This window comes from Gambusia affinis, linkage group LG01 (genome assembly GCF_019740435.1).
Source record: "Gambusia affinis linkage group LG01, SWU_Gaff_1.0, whole genome shotgun sequence".
NCBI classification, from domain to species: domain Eukaryota; kingdom Metazoa; phylum Chordata; class Actinopteri; order Cyprinodontiformes; family Poeciliidae; genus Gambusia; species Gambusia affinis.
The window spans coordinates 31,513,977-31,530,821 of NC_057868.1; the positions used below are offsets into that span (position 1 = coordinate 31,513,977).

The 16,845-nt window shown below is 35.4% G+C and overlaps 2 protein-coding genes across 2 annotated transcripts; one reads left to right on the top strand and one right to left on the bottom strand.

Moving 5' to 3' along the window:
• Positions 1–515: 515 nt before the first annotated feature.
• LOC122833770 (cadherin-like protein 26) lies at positions 516–12,715 on the top strand. Its single transcript, XM_044121638.1, has 19 exons — positions 516–724; positions 2,788–2,850; positions 2,956–3,048; positions 3,168–3,314; positions 3,400–3,550; positions 3,923–4,095; positions 4,193–4,321; positions 4,409–4,594; positions 4,718–4,989; positions 5,368–5,513; positions 5,608–5,835; positions 6,095–6,310; positions 6,855–6,970; positions 7,333–7,404; positions 8,087–8,161; positions 9,161–9,235; positions 10,023–10,061; positions 11,293–11,358; positions 11,639–12,715. The coding sequence occupies exons 1-19, from the start codon at positions 539–541 to the stop codon at positions 11,867–11,869; spliced, it is 2,664 nt and encodes an 887-aa protein (XP_043977573.1). The 5' UTR covers positions 516–538; the 3' UTR covers positions 11,870–12,715.
• Positions 12,716–12,985: 270 nt separating this feature from the next.
• On the bottom strand, positions 12,986–16,826 carry mtg2 (mitochondrial ribosome-associated GTPase 2). Its single transcript, XM_044119815.1, has 6 exons — positions 16,245–16,826; positions 15,632–15,779; positions 14,625–14,740; positions 14,315–14,533; positions 14,078–14,216; positions 12,986–13,883 (listed from the first exon to the last, which is right to left on the bottom strand). The coding sequence occupies exons 1-6, from the start codon at positions 16,491–16,493 to the stop codon at positions 13,489–13,491; spliced, it is 1,266 nt and encodes a 421-aa protein (XP_043975750.1). The 5' UTR covers positions 16,494–16,826; the 3' UTR covers positions 12,986–13,488.
• Positions 16,827–16,845: the final 19 nt, after the last annotated feature.

Sequence of the window (16,845 nt, forward strand, 5' to 3'; positions counted from 1 at the left end):
ACCTGTTCTTTTCATTCGTTGAACGATTGCCAAAATGCAAAGAGATTAATTAGCGCACACTGGTTGAGAACAATGTGACTGCGTGGGAAAAGCCATGAGCATAAAAACCTTAAACTTCCCTGGGGCTAACTCGGTAGGCGTACTCTAGCTTATTAAATATTATCTTCAGTTTCTTTACAACAGCTCCCAGGTTACTTTAAAATAAAAAAAAAAAAAAGAATGATAACCCAACATAACCACAAACCTGTTTTTGTATCTGTCTTAACTTCCTCAATTTGAATTTATGTTTTCAACATAAATTGTGATTACCTGTTCAGAACATCATAAGTAGCATAAATTCTCCACATTGGTACAGAATCTAAGAATTGTTTTAAAAATACGGACAATCAGTACAGGGGTACGTAACCTTAACAGATTTTTGGAAACAAGCCCAGAGAATTGAAAAATGCAAAAATGTAAAGATTTTTCATAACAAAACATTAGATATTCAAATGAGATAATCTAACAGGAAGAATTCTTTCTACTATGCCAACTGGAAATGTTTCATACCAAACTATCGGTAAGATGTTTATTTGGTTTCTTACTAAGTCATTGCAAAGATGCAAACTTTGTGGGCTGGCCTTCCCAGCACTATATATCAAGTAGCCTCTGCCACAGACACTCCTGTCAGAAAGGAAAGGAATTAGCGAGAAGCATGATGAGGAGCCTTGCCCTGTTTCTGTTGGTAAGCATTACATTTTTAAATATCCACTTTTATGTACTGATTAAACAAGAATAATCTAAATAACATATCAAGTTTTCTTGTCAGATCTAGGTGTGTTTAAATTTTACATATTTAGTACCTTAGTTTTCTACACTTTTGCTTTGTTGCAGGGTAATAACCATTGAGTGAGTTAAAATAATGTAAGCATATTTCTGCTACCACATTAGTTGAAACTTTTAAATCTCAAAATTTGAGATTTAAATTTTGATCAGCCTTCAACCGACAGCTGATCAAGTATCAAGTATGAGCCTTCAGTTTCAATTCCTTCTTATATTCCAGGGAAACTTTGTTTACTGATTTCATTTTACTAACAAAGGAAACTGGTTTTTGGTATGCAGAGAAAACCTTAATTAAAAAGGCATTTCAGAATGCATATCCACGTAATAGGTCCTTGTATGGTCATCAATCAGAGAAGGAAACATATGTACATGTTTGATGAGTTTGGTTTTAATGTCTCATACAGAAATCTAAAGTGACAAAGACTCTGCTTTTAGGTTCCTTTTAATGCTTTATTCTAGGTGTCAGTAGTGTGAGAACACTAATAATTACAGCTGGCGAGACACTTTTGGCAACTGCTACCTTTCTTCCTCTGCGCTTCTCTAAAGTTTTAGCATGTTTGGGTTTGTGCAACCAGAAAAAAATACAATTCATGTTAAGACTATTAAAACAATTCAAATAATCTTATGAAAACTAATTTTCTCTGAGAAATATGTGGAAAACATGATTATAACTGAGTTTGGAGAAAGTGTAGAGCTATGGTGCACAGCTTTATTTCAAATAGAAATGTCAGAGGAACTAAAACCCTATTTAATGGAACAGTTAGTGCTACACAAACAAAAAAATTAATTCTGTAATCAAGAAGATTTCAACCAAATATACTTGAAAATAAAATGATTTGTGGTAAATTCTACCTATTATGTTAATTGGTCTCTTTAAATTCTGCACTAATCCCCAGAATGAGGCTTCTCTTCCCCTTTCTTGTTCTTTTTGTAATTTTTCCACAGCTATTGTGAATTTTATAAAACAAAAAAAGAGCTACTATCTCTCTCTCTCCCGCTCCGTCTCTCTCTCACACATAAACTGAATTCAAACCTTCGTCCTAAACCTAACCCCTAACTCAAAAACATTACTTCTTATGGGGACCAGGCTTTGGGTCCCATGACGTGGAATTTGTTGAAAGAAATTGCTTTTACAATGTTCCAAATAAATATGTGTGTGAGTGGTTGAGTAGTTGTTTTGTAATCTTTCTTTTTCACTTTCTTTCTTGTTACTTTTTCTTGTTTTGTTTTTTTTGCAAGGGGACAAGTATTAAGTATAAATAAAAACAGAACACTAACACTTCCCCAAAAAAGTTAAAGACAATAAAACAATGTAGCAAGTTAAAATGTCAAGGTGTTGGTTAGATTCCAGCTCCCTCTTTCCACATGCCTCTGAGCAAGGCCCTGAACACCGAGTTGCCTACATGTCTGCACATTGTTGTGCACAGACATGTTTATGGGTAGGAATGTCTGAGTATAATTATAATGCACAGTGCGAGTATCATGACTGGAAGGTGCTATATTAAATCATTCCATTGACAATTCACAAATGCAAAAATTGACAATAACCCACTGAGAAAATGTAACAATTGGTAATGAACAGTAGGAAATATATCCTTAATCTAAAATAATTTTCAATGAATGTATAAAAGTTTGTAACACAAACATTAATTTAAGGAACTCTGTATTGTTTCCTTATGAGTCAAAAGCCATGCTAATAGGTTACTCCCAGTATCTTTTACTGTAGATTTATGTGCATTTGTTGTATTAATGAACACTGACTTTGTGAGAATATCCTTGAACTGAGTGCACAAGATGATATACTGAATTTGGTCAAAAAGAGAAGGTAAAGATAAGGCATATAGCTTTGAACTATTGTGAGGCAGCAGAGAACGTGACAAACACTTAAGTAATAAAAAGAAGAAGAAAAGAGAAATAAATGTTTGTAAGTTAATCATGTTCCTTTTCTGTATTTTCTATCCATAGGTTGCATTAACAGTCTTGGGAGGAAGTACAGAGGGCAGTGAGCGCCATAAACAAGTTAAACGGGTAAATAGTGAACATTTACAAGGAAATTCCTACAATGTTTTCCTCAGAAAAAAAATAAAAATAAATAAATTATTGTTAATTTAATCTGCATTTTGGCTTTGATAGGAATCCTTATCACGTTCCAAAAGAAGATGGGTCCTGTCTACGATAGAGCTAGAAGAGGAAATGGACGTGAAATACCCGTACAAAATTGCTACGGTAAAACATAGATTCTTTATAAACTTTGGAAATACAATAATCTGTTGGCTTAATGCCTAATCAAGGTTATTAATGCAAAAACCTGCCACTGATAGTTGGATTATTTGTTTCTCTTCTAGATGCACAATCTTAAGACAGCAGATACAGAATATGAGTTTGAAATAAAGGGAGAGGGTGTGAAAGAAGGACTGTTCAGCATGAATAAAACAACTGGAGAAGTCTATGTACATAGGCGCCTCGACAGGGAAAAGAAGAAATCCTATCACGTGAGGGACAATCCATCACTTTTAATATCTGTTATGATATGTAGTCATTACAAACTGTGTCATCTGAATAAAATATAATTAACAGATCACATTTGATATCCTGGACAAAATTACAAGGGAAAAAATTGACCGAGATCTGTCTTTTGATGTGGATGTAAAAGATAAAAATGACAACGCACCGAGATTCACTAATGAGTTTCAGAAAAGTTACGATGTGAAAGAAAATACGAAAGAAGGTAAGTTCAGAAATGTGCAAATATATCAAAAGTCTGCAGATTTTCCAAATTATGAAACTTTTATAAAAAAAACATTTTATAAAAACTTTCTGGTTTAGATTTGAAAAAAATTTTGACAATTAAGGCTTTAATTTCTTGATTAATGTTAGTCAAGTTTAAGGATAACATTTTCATATCTAGCCGACAAAAAACCTTGGCACGTGTGGATATACTTATGTTTAAACGTTCTTTCTATGGAGTTCTGTAAATCTTTTTTATCTTTTTTGTATAATGTGGTAAATACATTATACATTATCTATTATTTATGTAAACAATAAATAATGACTGAACATTTTCCAGCTACTTTCATAATTTTTTTTGTTTGTCTTCCAGGAGAATACCTGCCAGTGATCATGGACATTGTAGACGACGATGAGCCAGGCACAATTAACTCAACAGTAGTGGTCACTGTGGGTAAACAAAGCCCACCTGAACCAAAGATTGGAGTAAAGAGAATTAATGACAGAATACATCAACTCGTATCTGAAGGATGCTTTGACTATGATGTAGGCCTAAATTTATTAAAGTAATGTAGTTTTTGGAAATTCACACACTATGTAATTTTTTTGGTAAAGCTAAAATATGTTTAACTATATTTTTCAGAAAGAAAAACGCTTTTCGATTGTTATTAGTGCATCTGATTGTGGAAAGCCCCCAGTTTCCAGAACTGAAGTTATTGAACTCAATATTATTGACACAAACAGCCATCCACCCACATTTAAGAAGAGACAGGCAAGAATTACTTATATATCAATGTTTTTTGTTATATTTTTCTAATTTGTAAATCCCACTAAATTTATTATTTCTCCATGTTTTTAGTATGAAGCTGAGGCTGTGGAAATGCAAACCCCTGATGAAATTTTAAGAGTTGCAGTAGAGGATAAGGACACTCCCAACACTGACGGATGGCGAGCCAAGTACTCCATTATCAGCGGCAATGAAGATAACATGTACAAAATTACCACTGACCCTATAACAAATGAAGGGATTCTTGGTGTTGTCAAGGTAACTGTTTTACCACACCTTACAGAAAATGTTCATTCATTATTGACTAACCTATGAGTTCACCAATTGTTAGCATAAGTATTATGAAGAGTTACTGAACATCTACACTTGTGTCATCCTCAGGCGAAGAATTTTGACATAACTACTTTGGTAAAACTGCAAATCAGAGTTGAGAATATTGAACCTCTAAAAGTCTGTAAAGATGGAAAATTAATTGAAGATTTAAGCAACCTTCCACCAAAAGATTCTGTCAACATCACAGTGAAAATGGTTGACACTAATGACGCTCCGGTGTTTGAAAAATATACAGAAGAGTTATACCAGACAGAGGAATCAGAGAAAGGACAGGTGCTGTATACTCCTAAGGTTAAAGATGTTGACTCCCCTAACGTCAGGTATGTTCTCAACAAAACTGCATTCATGTTCAGCATTATTTGCTTGTTTGACCGGCATTAAAATTATTTGTAAAGTCAATTAATAATTGCAAACTTACTGCCTCACAACTGATCATAACCTAATGTGTACATTTGTGCAAGATGTGGTAATATGTATGTCTTAGGAAGAGAAAATAAATGAAAACCAAAAAAAAAAAAAAAAATACTATTTAAGTACTGTTCCTCATTTAAGATATGCATATTATGCCATAATCTCTCTTTTATGGGTTTCCCCCAATAATGTAAGAATCTCTGGGTTGGTATGATTGCAGTGTGTGGGTTTGGTGTGCCTGTCTTGACAATAAAATTGACCTACTGTTTGATTTTTTTTTTGTCCAGGTTTAAACTGTTAGAAGACCCTGCTAAATGGGTGACTATTGATGAAAAAACAGGAGCAATCACAACAATCGAGAAGATGGATAGAGAATCACCTCATGTAGACGAGAACAATATTTACAGAATTGTTATTGCTGCCATAGATGATGGTATGACAAGACATTTCTAAACATTTGCAGCTATGGTCAGACGGCATAATTTACTAATTAAATAATAAAAATTGCCTTTCCTGTGGTTTTCAAGGTTCACCTCCAGCCACAAGTACATGCACAGTCAGTGTCCACCTCAGGGATATCAATGACAACACTCCTGCGCTGCTCAACAATACTGCCATTTTGTGTTCAAACCATGCTGACAAGGTCATGGTGCGTGCTAAAGATGCTGATGCTGAGCCATTCAGTGGCCCCTTCAGTTTCTCCTTGGCAGATGGTAAAACTGTGAGTGAACGCTGGAAAATAGATCCTACCTATGGTTAGTTCACACTTTGGCCTCACTACCAAAATTACCAAAGTATATATTCATAGTTGGGTCATATATATTTACCTTTATGTAATAATAAGAATAAGAATAATTATAATACATTTTATTTGTATAACAAATTTCTAAACATGCAAAGATACCTTACAGGAATCAAACAAAATTACAAATGGAGCACTTGAGTACAACAGGCAAAATCAAAAAAAGGAAGTATGGATTCATATATTTTACAAATGTATTTTTTTATAAACAGGTGAAGAGGTTGGCATTGTTTTGCTGAAGAAATCTGACTATGGTAAATACTCTGTGCCGATACTGATTCAGGACAAACAGAGTCAAGCTAAGGAGGAGAAATTATACATTGAGGTTTGTGAGTGTGACGAAACTGGTGTTTGCCCAAAGATCTTGTCAATTGGCCTTGGTGACGCTGTCATAGGAATAATTTGTGCAGGACTGCTTGCATTTCTATGTGAGTATAAAATTATAAACAATTATCAAAATTCTGAAAGTGCATATACTATGTGTGTGTAATATTTTCACTTTTTGAAAATATGACATTTGGGTTTCAATTAGCTGTAGGACGGAATCATGACTTCAGAGTAATTCCCTAACAAAATAACAAATGCCTCCAATAAATGGAGCACTGTGGAAGTTCAAATGAATCTGAAAGTTTCTCCTCCCTCTGAAGCTGTTTCTTCCTTTGTAGAATTTCAATCTAAAAGACCCTTTTCTCAAAACTTAAAATATGGCACCACTAAGATGCTAGTTTGAACATTTTAATGATCAAACTATTTATTTTGTTCCTTGTCCTACAGAAACAAAAGAAAGGCTATGTCACTGTTGACATATCGAATCTTCTGAAATAAATTAACTGAATTCTTATTCTCATTTACATCCATTTAACCTTATGTTAACAGGCAATTTAAAACTCATGAGCTATACACTTAGGGTTAGCTTTAAAAGTAAATAGAATTTGTAAACCTGGTGCTTAAACTATTTTAATGTCTCCACAGTATTGCTCCTTCTTTTGAAGTGTAATCAACGAAAATATATACAGCCTATCGGCAGTGAAGTTTACACTCAGACACTGATGAAGTACAATGACGAAGGACCAGGCACTGATTGCCATGTAAGTTGTGGAGTGACTGTGCTGACTGCAGGAAGACTGTCAATAATACATCTCAGGATCGTTCTCCTTAAACAGTTAACTCTTTTTATTCTGTCATCAAAAACTCTAAACTTTTTCTTGCATTACAGTAAGGATCATATTGTACTTTGTATCATTCACTCCAATTTGTGTGTAAAATTAAATTAGATTTAAATAAATTGGATTCATCATGTATTTCTGAATTATTGGAATTTAATTGAGCCACTTTCACTTGTAAAACGCCTTCAGATGACATTTGATGTGAACTGGTCCTATATGAAAAGAGATAATGATGCATTGCTGCAGCAACACAAAGGTATTTTTACCTACTATTTCTTTGACAGGCTGAGCCCATCATCTTACCATCAATCGTTACAGGGAGTAATGTAGACGGCATCAAGCTGGGCCAAACAAAGGTACTTCACTACTTTTATGTCTTCATTCAAATTCAAGTCACAAACTCAATCAATGTGTATGATTATCCTTTGACTGAATAAAAACTTTAAACTGGCACTTGTTCCTTGTAGTATTTACATTTTTAAGTACAGAATCTAATCCAGGAGGTTTTTAGAAAAGTCCTAACAGTCAGTGGTCTCAAAAATATGACTGTCAAATGTTTGCATTATAAAGGTAATTCTAAAATGAAAAAGTCTAAAACTTTTTCATTTTAGAATTAAAATTGAATGAATGAATGAAAATTGAATCGATGTTGACATGCTGTTTGTTCAATGTAGCAGGAAATGCAAAAATAATTACTGAGTGTAATTCAAGAATCATATTATACAATATTTAGAAGCAGACAAGATTCTGTATTTTCAGCTTTCAAATTTACTAAAGTCCTTTCGGTAAATTTATGTATTCAAGTTTCTGCTTTATTCATTTGTTGACATCAATTACTGTAGATCACCAACACATTCCCAGGAATTGTCAATAGTACATATGTATCCAACACAAAAACCAGAAATAATATTTAAGGTTTTAAATATTTTATTTTGTATCAAAGATTGAGTAATTTTAATGTCTACTGATCTATGCCACTATTTATGTCTGCTACACCGTTAAACAGAATTTCAACTTTACTGTATTGTATGTTCACAGATGAACTCCAACATGAACCTAACAGAGTCTCAGCAATTTGTTCACTTCCAAAGAAGCAATAAGAAGAATTATACAGTGAGTAATTATGGCTAACTCGTCTAGTCTTTCTCCATAACTACAGTTGTGAAGGATAGTTTGGGAAAGTTTTAAGTAGGGTTATTTTACAAAACAATACTGCAGTCTATATGAATATCTTAAATATCACTGTTTAATCCATCATCTAAAACCTAAACATGGCCATCCATCCAACCTGACAAGTCCAGGTAAGAAGGACAATAATACAAGGAGTGGCCAAGGAATCAGAGTAACGCACAGTGGCAGAGATCCATAGTTCAGGTCGACAAAATCTGTTTACAGGACAGAGATTAGATAAGCACTTCACAAATCTGGTCTCTATGGAAGAATTTAACTTTTTAAATTTTTAAAAGAGAGGCATGAGTAGTCATTTTGCAGTTTGCCACAAGTCTTTTTTTTTTTTTTTTTTTTTTAAGTAGCCTCTACCAAACTGATCAGTGTTAGGCAAGGGAAGTCTTTGAAGAAAATCGGTTAGAGGCTCTTTTGAATTTAAAACAGGATTACCAGTCAAATTCCATTTTGAACAAGATTAAATATTACAGCCAGACTTACACCTGAATCATTTTAATCAAAGCATATTCATGTGAAGCAAAATATGCCCATTTCACAAAGAAATGATGGAGAGCCTTTATGAACATCAATATTAAAATGTTGCCTGAGAATGTAAATCAGATTTACAGTCTGGACTCTGTTTTGTTCCTTCTAGCACAACCTAAACCATTTCATTGTAGCTCTGGCTGAAGTATAGAGTTTTGGATAAGTTTTATAAAACAATATAAAACTGCAGTCTCTGAATATCTTAAATGTGAGTGTTTAATACACCATATAAACTTAAACATGGCCACCCATCCAAACTGACAGGTTCAGGTAACAAGAACAACAATACAAGGAGTGCTCTAGACTTGTCTTTTGCAGCCTGAACAGGTTTTTATTTTCAGTGACTATACTCTAGTTACCTCTTTGCCAGTAATTTAGCTTAATTATAATGTATTTCCACAGATGACTGCACAGACGAACCTATTGGAGTCTCAGCGGTTGAGAAGCATCCACAAAGGCATGACGAGAAATGCCAGAGTGAGTATGGCTACATCATCTGATCTTTCTTAATAACTGTGCCATATATACGGTTCTGTGTCACTTTGGTACTGTTGGTGAATGTTGAGTAGCAGACCATAGGTTTTAAAGTACAAGAGAGTGATTAAAGGAGCACTTTTGAAAAATGGTCACCAGCCAAAACCTTCATTGTTTTGTTTAGTAAAGTTACTTATTCATACACACACTTAGCATTTGCTAATAAAAAAAAATCTACAAATTAGGAAGATCCAGAAGTAAGTATGAAAGTATGAAGTAAGTATGAAAACATGTAAGTAGGTCTGTGCAGGTGTTTGAGTTTCCAGACTGCAGACTTTATTTCATGTTTCAAAGAATAAAATGAGTCATTTCTGGATAGCGAATGGTTTTTACTATGGTTTACATACAAGTGATGTCCTTGACCTTATTATTTGTCACAAAGTTCTCACAGGATTTGTCCAGTCCATCCATCCATCAGAAATTGTACTCAGTGAGGTTTCAGATGGATATTCAGATTTTGCATATTTTTTTCAATTCTGTATATTTTTCTAAAAAGTATACTCTATAATATATTTTCATAACATTTGAAAAAAACTAATTAAAAAGCAATCATGCTCAATGAGACCAATTAGGTCACAAAAAATGTAAAAAATGAAATAAAATAAAATCCTGTACCAGAAAAAGGAAATCTGTCAATGTGGCTGAAAGAGTGTGAGTGTATCACTGACTAAGAAAATGTTTAGAATAGTTAAAAGATAAAGCTTTTAACTGCTTTTTTTCCTTAAATCAGCGCTCAACAGTGTCATCCGGCATGAGAAGCACAGTTCAGGTAAGCAGATCGCTTTATTTACAATGCAAAAGAATTACCATCTCTTTCTAAGCGTCATCTCCTAAAACATTTTTTTCCTGCATACAACAAACCTCAACATAGCATTTTAGCAAGAAATTAACACCAAGTGGTATATGCATGTCTAAAACGGGTTAATGATACATGATATATATATATATATATATATATATATATATATATATATATATATATATATGATATATATAGATATCTATCATCTATATATATATATATATATATATATATATATATATATAGAGAGAGAGAGAGAGACAGAGAGAGAGAGATTTAAGAGGTGAAATTCCATTTTGAATAAGATTATATATCACAGCATCAACATGTTCATATCCTGAAATATCCCAGTTGATGCCCAGACCCAAATTGAACTGAGGGTTTGTGGCAAAAGTTAGACTACGGTAATAGATGCTCTCCGTTTGGCCTGATAGCTGAGCTATTTTGCAGAAGAATCAGGGAAAATGTGTGTGAAAACATACACTGCAAGACAAAATCAAGTTAATTACTTGCAAGTAGTAGGCACAATTTGCAATGCTACAATAATACAATCTGAAATTGACTGGCGATTACTGACTGAGACCACTCTCTCTTTATAATGTCCAGCTCTTTGGAAAATATCTGCAAGTGTATGTATGTCTGCAGATGAAGTAGGCATTTCCAAAAGAATGTGCTTCTCAAGAGGGGCTGCAGAGTGTTGCAGTTGGTAGAGCTGTTGCCTTGCAGCAAGAAGGTCCTGGGTTCGATTCCCGGCCCGGGGTCTTTCTGCATGGAGTTTGCATGTTCTCCCTGTGCATGCGTGGGTTCTCTCCGGGTTCTCCGGCTTCCTCCCACAGCCCAAAAACATGACTGTCAGGTTAATTGGTCTCTCTAAATTCTCCCTGGTTGTGAGTGTGTGTGTGAATGGTTGTGTGTCCTTTATGTCTCTGTGTTGCCCTGCGACAGACTGGCGACCTGTCCAGGGTGAACCCCGCCTCTCCCCTGGAACGTAGCTGGAGAGGCACCAGCAACCCTCCCAACCCCATTAAGGGACAAGGGTGAACAGAAAATGGATGGATGGATGTGCTTCTCAAGAAGCTATAATCAGATTGTTAAATGTGTAAAATATAAACTCAATAGAAATGTATCCAGGAATTAGTGCATTTTCAGTTAGTTTTTTTTTTTTTTAATGGATGACATTTAAGTTTTCTTTTGACAGAGCGTCCCCTTCAGCCGTTCTCAGAGTACCTGGTCAGATAATCGTATTAACGGTCTACTTCAGAGGGTAAGATTGCTTTATCTCACACATTACACATATGACAACTTTGAATGTTCTACAATATAGTATGTGGCAATTTTGGTAATGATAAAGTCAAAAAAAGTCAAAGACACAATAGTGCATTTGATAAAATATAAAATAAATTTCTGTCCATAATCGCATGAAGCACAATCATTGAGTCTCTTAACCAATGCATTTTTATCTAAAAATGTTAAAACTTGAGTTTGAGTGTTTTATATTTATGTTAATGTTTTTTTTGTTTTTGTTTTTTCAATTAAATCCACAGACTCTTTCAGTGATTTGTGATAAAGAATCAAACAGCCAAGATGACAATGTCAAGATTTATGATTATGAGGGGAATGGCAACAGTTGCATGTCACTGGATGGGTTGTCATCTGACGGCCAACAGGATGATTTAAGCTTTTTGAATGATCTCGGACCACAGTTCAAGACCATGGAAAAGATCATTATGGCAAACGAGCCCGAGCTTCCTAAAGCAGAGATGTCTGGAATTTAATATAATCTCTCACACCCTCTAGTTTGGTATTAAAAAGAGATATAAGGGGACGCTTTGATAAGTGTATAAGCAGAATAGCTAGATAATCTACATATACAGATCCTGCACCTTTAAAGTCAGGTCCATGACTTTAAAGTCATGCAAATGAACAAATGCAATGTTCATTTGCATTTGTCCACCACATAGATTGTGTATCAAAGCAGCTGCAGTTTCCTTGTTCTATTATGGAGAACTTTTCAGTTCTGATACTTTGAATGTATTTTTTTCAACTACAGGTACACTTGTGGACTCAGAGATTTTTTTTTAATAACGTGTACAGTATATTAACTTTTCATTTGTTAGGTTTCTTAATGTTCTGGGTGTCTTCATCTGGTGACACCCAGAACATCTAGTGAAAGGACATCCAGATGAAGAAACTGACTTTCAGTTTCAGTTTGTAAGTCAGATTTTTAATTGTCTTTTCTGGGAATGCTGAAAGAATGTTTCTGAAAGTTTGACTTAAAACACCAACAGTACAATGGGTTGCTAAGCCACAAAGAGTTCAATATTTAAAGTGTAGAAAGAGTTGCAGATGTATTGGAACTTCAGTTTATCTCATTGACCTTTGGCACACACAACCCTGTACTGTCTATCTGTGAACATCCATGCTCTGACTTCTCAGACAAACTGAACACGGCATAAGTGTTCCCCAACAGCTGACACGGTGCAACCCGTGTCACCAGTCCAGCATGCTCTACTTTTTGAAGGCTCTACTTCAAAAAGTAGAACCTTCTTATTGTGTGGTTGGGTAGACAGAAAATTGTAATGTTACATTTCTGTTAGTTCTCAATAAACTTGTCAAACATCTGTCCATGTGACCTTGTTAAAAGGTGTATTTCTCAGTCCGGCTACAGTTCCAATTCGTAGTCCGTGTTTGGTAGAGTACGACATTGCTACTGCTATGCTACCAAAGATGCAAATTAGGGTGACTTGTGGAAATATAAAAAACTCACAAAATGCATAAGAAAAGACAATGTACTTTATGAATTATTTTAAATCAAAATGTGGCTGCTTTAGTCAACTTGTCAAGTCCAAACTTATCCGGGACTTGTCAGACAACACACACACACACACCACTGAAGTGTGGCATTAGATATGATTTATTTTCTCAAAAAGAGCACAAACTTAAACAGACTTGATATGTGCAAGGAACATACCTGATCTTAGCTAAATAGAACAGCAAACCTAGACAGCTCAAATGAAACTAATTAGGATAATTAAGAAAACTAAAACACTGGAAATTGAGTGGAAGGATAAAATAGTGGTAGAAAAATGCAGAGCTGCAGCCTTCAGAGCACTGAGGAGCCACCGACACTGTATGGATATACTTTTTTGAAACTATCAATTCTATATTTATTGCACTTTTTAAATTGAATTGCTGAAACAAATTGCCTTTCCTCTGATTTTTTTCCAATTCGTTAAAATGCACTCTACAAAAACTGAACATTTTTTATTCAGTTAGTCTGTGTTTTCGTACTGTATAAAGCAATATGTCAATAATGCAACACCAAATGTTGGTTGATTTTTATTTATAATCAATTTAAATACATCAAAAATTGTCCATAACTAATTATTGTCCTCTACCACCTAACTGGTTTGACTCCCTCGCTCCCATCATCTTGGAGGTAGCCATCATACAACTCTCTGAGGTGGAGAATGAGTTCCTCTGTATTTTGTCCCGTCAGAGCAGAAACTGGGATGACCCGCTGTGTTACCTGGCTCTTCAGGGTCTCTAGCTTCTCCCGGGCCTCTGGTAGGTCCATTTTATTGGCAACAATAGCATGAGGCCGCTGGGATAGACCGGGCTCATACTGGTCCAGTTCATAACACAGGTGCTGCAGCTGGGTCCAGGGCTCTGCCGCCGAGAGGTCCAAGACGAAGAGGAGGAAGCGACAGCGCTCGATGTGACGTAAGAAGGAGATCCCCAGGCCTCGATTTAGATGGGCACCTCGAATGATCCCTGGGATGTCAGCAACTGCACACGCAGAATATAAAATCAAGAGATAATAAATTACTTAAAGCAAGTTTGAAACATTTTCGAACACTGATACTCATAACCAGGCCGAGCCCATGCTTCCTTCAAAAATAAATGCCACTGAAATAATTAAAATCTCATCATAAATAAGTGTTTGCTTAAGCAAATTTGTGGGGGTTTTTAGAGACAAGTACCTGCAACTTGCTCATGATCTCTATATTCAACAATTCCTACATGTGGGTTGAGTGTTGTAAAGGGGTAGGCCGCCACAGCAGGCCTGGCATTGGAGATGACTCTTAATAGTGATGATTTACCAGCATTTGGAAAGCCAACCTGAAAACATGAAGGAAAAAAAAAATATATTAAATTCACAAGAAAAACTGAAAAGCATTATCTGAAATGCTTCCTCAGATATAAGATCTTCTTCCCACCAGTCCAGCATGAGCCATGGTGCGTAGCTCCAGCTGAAGAACCCGCTCCTGGCCTGCCGTGCCTGGGGTCGCCATCACAGGCGCCCGGTTCTCGTTTGAGAGAAAAAAACGATTCCCCTTCCCACCAGCACCTCCAAACACTGCCAAATACTCCTCGCCATGCTCAGCGAGGTCCATTATGGTCGTGCCCTGTTCCTTCACCACTGTTCCTACTGGTACCTTTAGTAAGGAAGACCAAATGAGAAGTTAGATCAGGCCATAAGCTCAAAACAAGCACATAAGCTTTTCATGATAAAACGCATCAACTCACAGAAATGTAGGTTGAGTTGCCATTGCGACCGTAGCAGTTCTTGTTGCCCCCTGACTCCCCATCCTCTGCTTTGTAAACTGGGACCACTTGGGCCAACGATTTAACAAACCGGTTGGCTGAAAGAATAGAAAATAAAACTTATGAATGATTGCAGACTCAGCATCAATGAATTTTTAAAAAATCTGTAAGGTATTTCACTTTCATGGCTATTTTTGTTTTAGTAAATCCTAAAAAAAAATATTATGAATTCTGACATATTTTTTTTAGATTTTCCTGATTTTTAAGCAGGCACTTACTATATTATATATATTTATTTATGTTAACTTCTATATAGTTTACAAGTAATTAAAACCTAAAATTCAGTTCTCCAAAAATCTATTACATTACAGCAATTTTTTAAAAAAATTACTATTGAAACTTAAATATGTTAATTTGATCATTTTATAATTTGCATAATTGTGACAGATTTCCAACATTAGTGACTCATACCCTCCACAAGGGGGGAAAGCTGTAAAAGGTCACTGTTATGGAAGCTCTATGTTTACAGAGGGCCATATGGAAGGGATAATAAGTACAGCCTTAAAATTATTGTAAAGCAATTCAACAGTTTTGGGCAAATTAATTCTCATTCCTTATTTTAAGCCACTCCTGAACCAGAGAAAACATCTAAAGCGCCATACTTTTATTAGAAAAGAGTGACTGGACTATTTTTGGAAATTTTAAAGGGCATGGTAATGTTTTTAATGTTGATTCACTATGCTGCAATGTATTTTATAAAATAAATAGATCCTAAACCTTTCATTAGAGCAAATATATTTGTTGTGGTATTAAAACACGTTCAGTCACAGTCACCAGGTGCTACACTCATCATCACCTGTTGATTTCACAAAACATTGGTCTTGGTTGGGATCTATTGGACCCATTTTTATAATTTCAATTAGATCGATAAATTGGTGTATTAATCCATGTGCATTTCTTGTAACAAATGAGATGGATGACTGACTTACCCTTTATAATGATGCTTCCTCCATCGCCACCATTTCCTCCATCAGGCCCGCCCCATTCTTTTCGGGGCTCGCTGTGGAAGCTGGAGGCACCTTTACCCCCTGAACCAGCAACCAACTTCACACGACGACAGTCTACAAAGTGACGTGTCTGTGGATGACAATATGAAAAGCTTAATTGAATACAAATAAAGGTAGCCATGAAATATTGATAATTAAATAAATCTATGCTAGCCTTATATTAAAATGAAAATAAAAATACACTTTTTAGTTTTATTTCAGAGGTGTTTGCCCCAATTCTCATCAGAAGCAGACTTGGTTAAATAAATATTATATTAACTCTACATCTGCATGGGTATGACTAATTTTGAGTTTGAATGTAAAATGCAGTCGACTAACAATATTTTAGAAGTAATGCTTTAAGCAAAGGATGTAAAATAAACTATGCTCTTTAAAACCTGCAACTGACAAGTAAAAAGTATAGCTGCATTATAATATACTGAATTGTATATCTAAATAATGTAGGGTAAACACAGTTTTTTATGTCCTGGTCAAATCCTCACAATTTGCAGAAACTTGTTTTAAATATTAACGTATAAGCAGCTTAGATACATACCAACTTCTTTTCGGACAGCTCATTCTTCCTCTTGTTTCCCCTGACTTTCCCGTGAAGTGTTGTGGATGTGCAGACCTCTCTGAAGAAACCCTCATTCCGCCTCCACAGCACTGATCCTGGCGCACAACGTGGACTGAACAAACTCCATGCTTTCTTACCTATGTCCTGCCTTAAACTGCATCTGTAAATGACCTCAGCGGAGACTGCTTTAACTCTCGACAAGAGCATCAACGTCGTGCCCTTCAACATGCTACCAAAGAGTTACAAATAAACACCGGGTTTGTCACATTGACTGTTTGAACAGCTAATTTCCGCTACGATAAAGAAAAATAGACGAAAAGTAAATAAATAAAAGATATAGCTAGGGAAATGATCGAGTAAACTCAAGAGATACACAACGCCCTCTAAAAGTTTTTACGTAGTCGTTACATTCGTTAAATTTACACTACCAATGGTAAATTTTTGACTGTAAACTAATGGATCTACGGAACCCGCAAAAGGACATAAGTGCTTTTCTTCATCGTCGACTATCTCGGGGGTTTTGCAGTTATTCTGCTGCATCTCTGCCACCCTCTGGCCCTATCCGTCACTACAGCAATTG

Excerpts from the sequence above, each read along its gene's own strand:
- mtg2 (XM_044119815.1), bottom strand. The coding sequence starts at position 16,493 with ATGTTGAAGGGCACGACGTTGATGCTCTTGTCGAGAGTTAAAGCAGTC. Across the intron at positions 15,780-16,244 it reads AGCTGTCCGAAAAGAAGTTG|ACACGTCACTTTGTAGACTG; the intron begins GTATGTATCTAA and ends TGTCATCCACAG. Across the intron at positions 13,884-14,077 it reads AGATCATGAGCAAGTTGCAG|TTGCTGACATCCCAGGGATC; the intron begins GTACTTGTCTCT and ends CTGCGTGTGCAG.
- LOC122833770 (XM_044121638.1), top strand. The coding sequence starts at position 539 with ATGTTTCATACCAAACTATCGGTAAGATGTTTATTTGGTTTCTTACTA. Across the intron at positions 6,971-7,332 it reads GACCAGGCACTGATTGCCAT|GCTGAGCCCATCATCTTACC; the intron begins GTAAGTTGTGGA and ends TTTCTTTGACAG. Across the intron at positions 9,236-10,022 it reads GCATGACGAGAAATGCCAGA|CGCTCAACAGTGTCATCCGG; the intron begins GTGAGTATGGCT and ends TCCTTAAATCAG.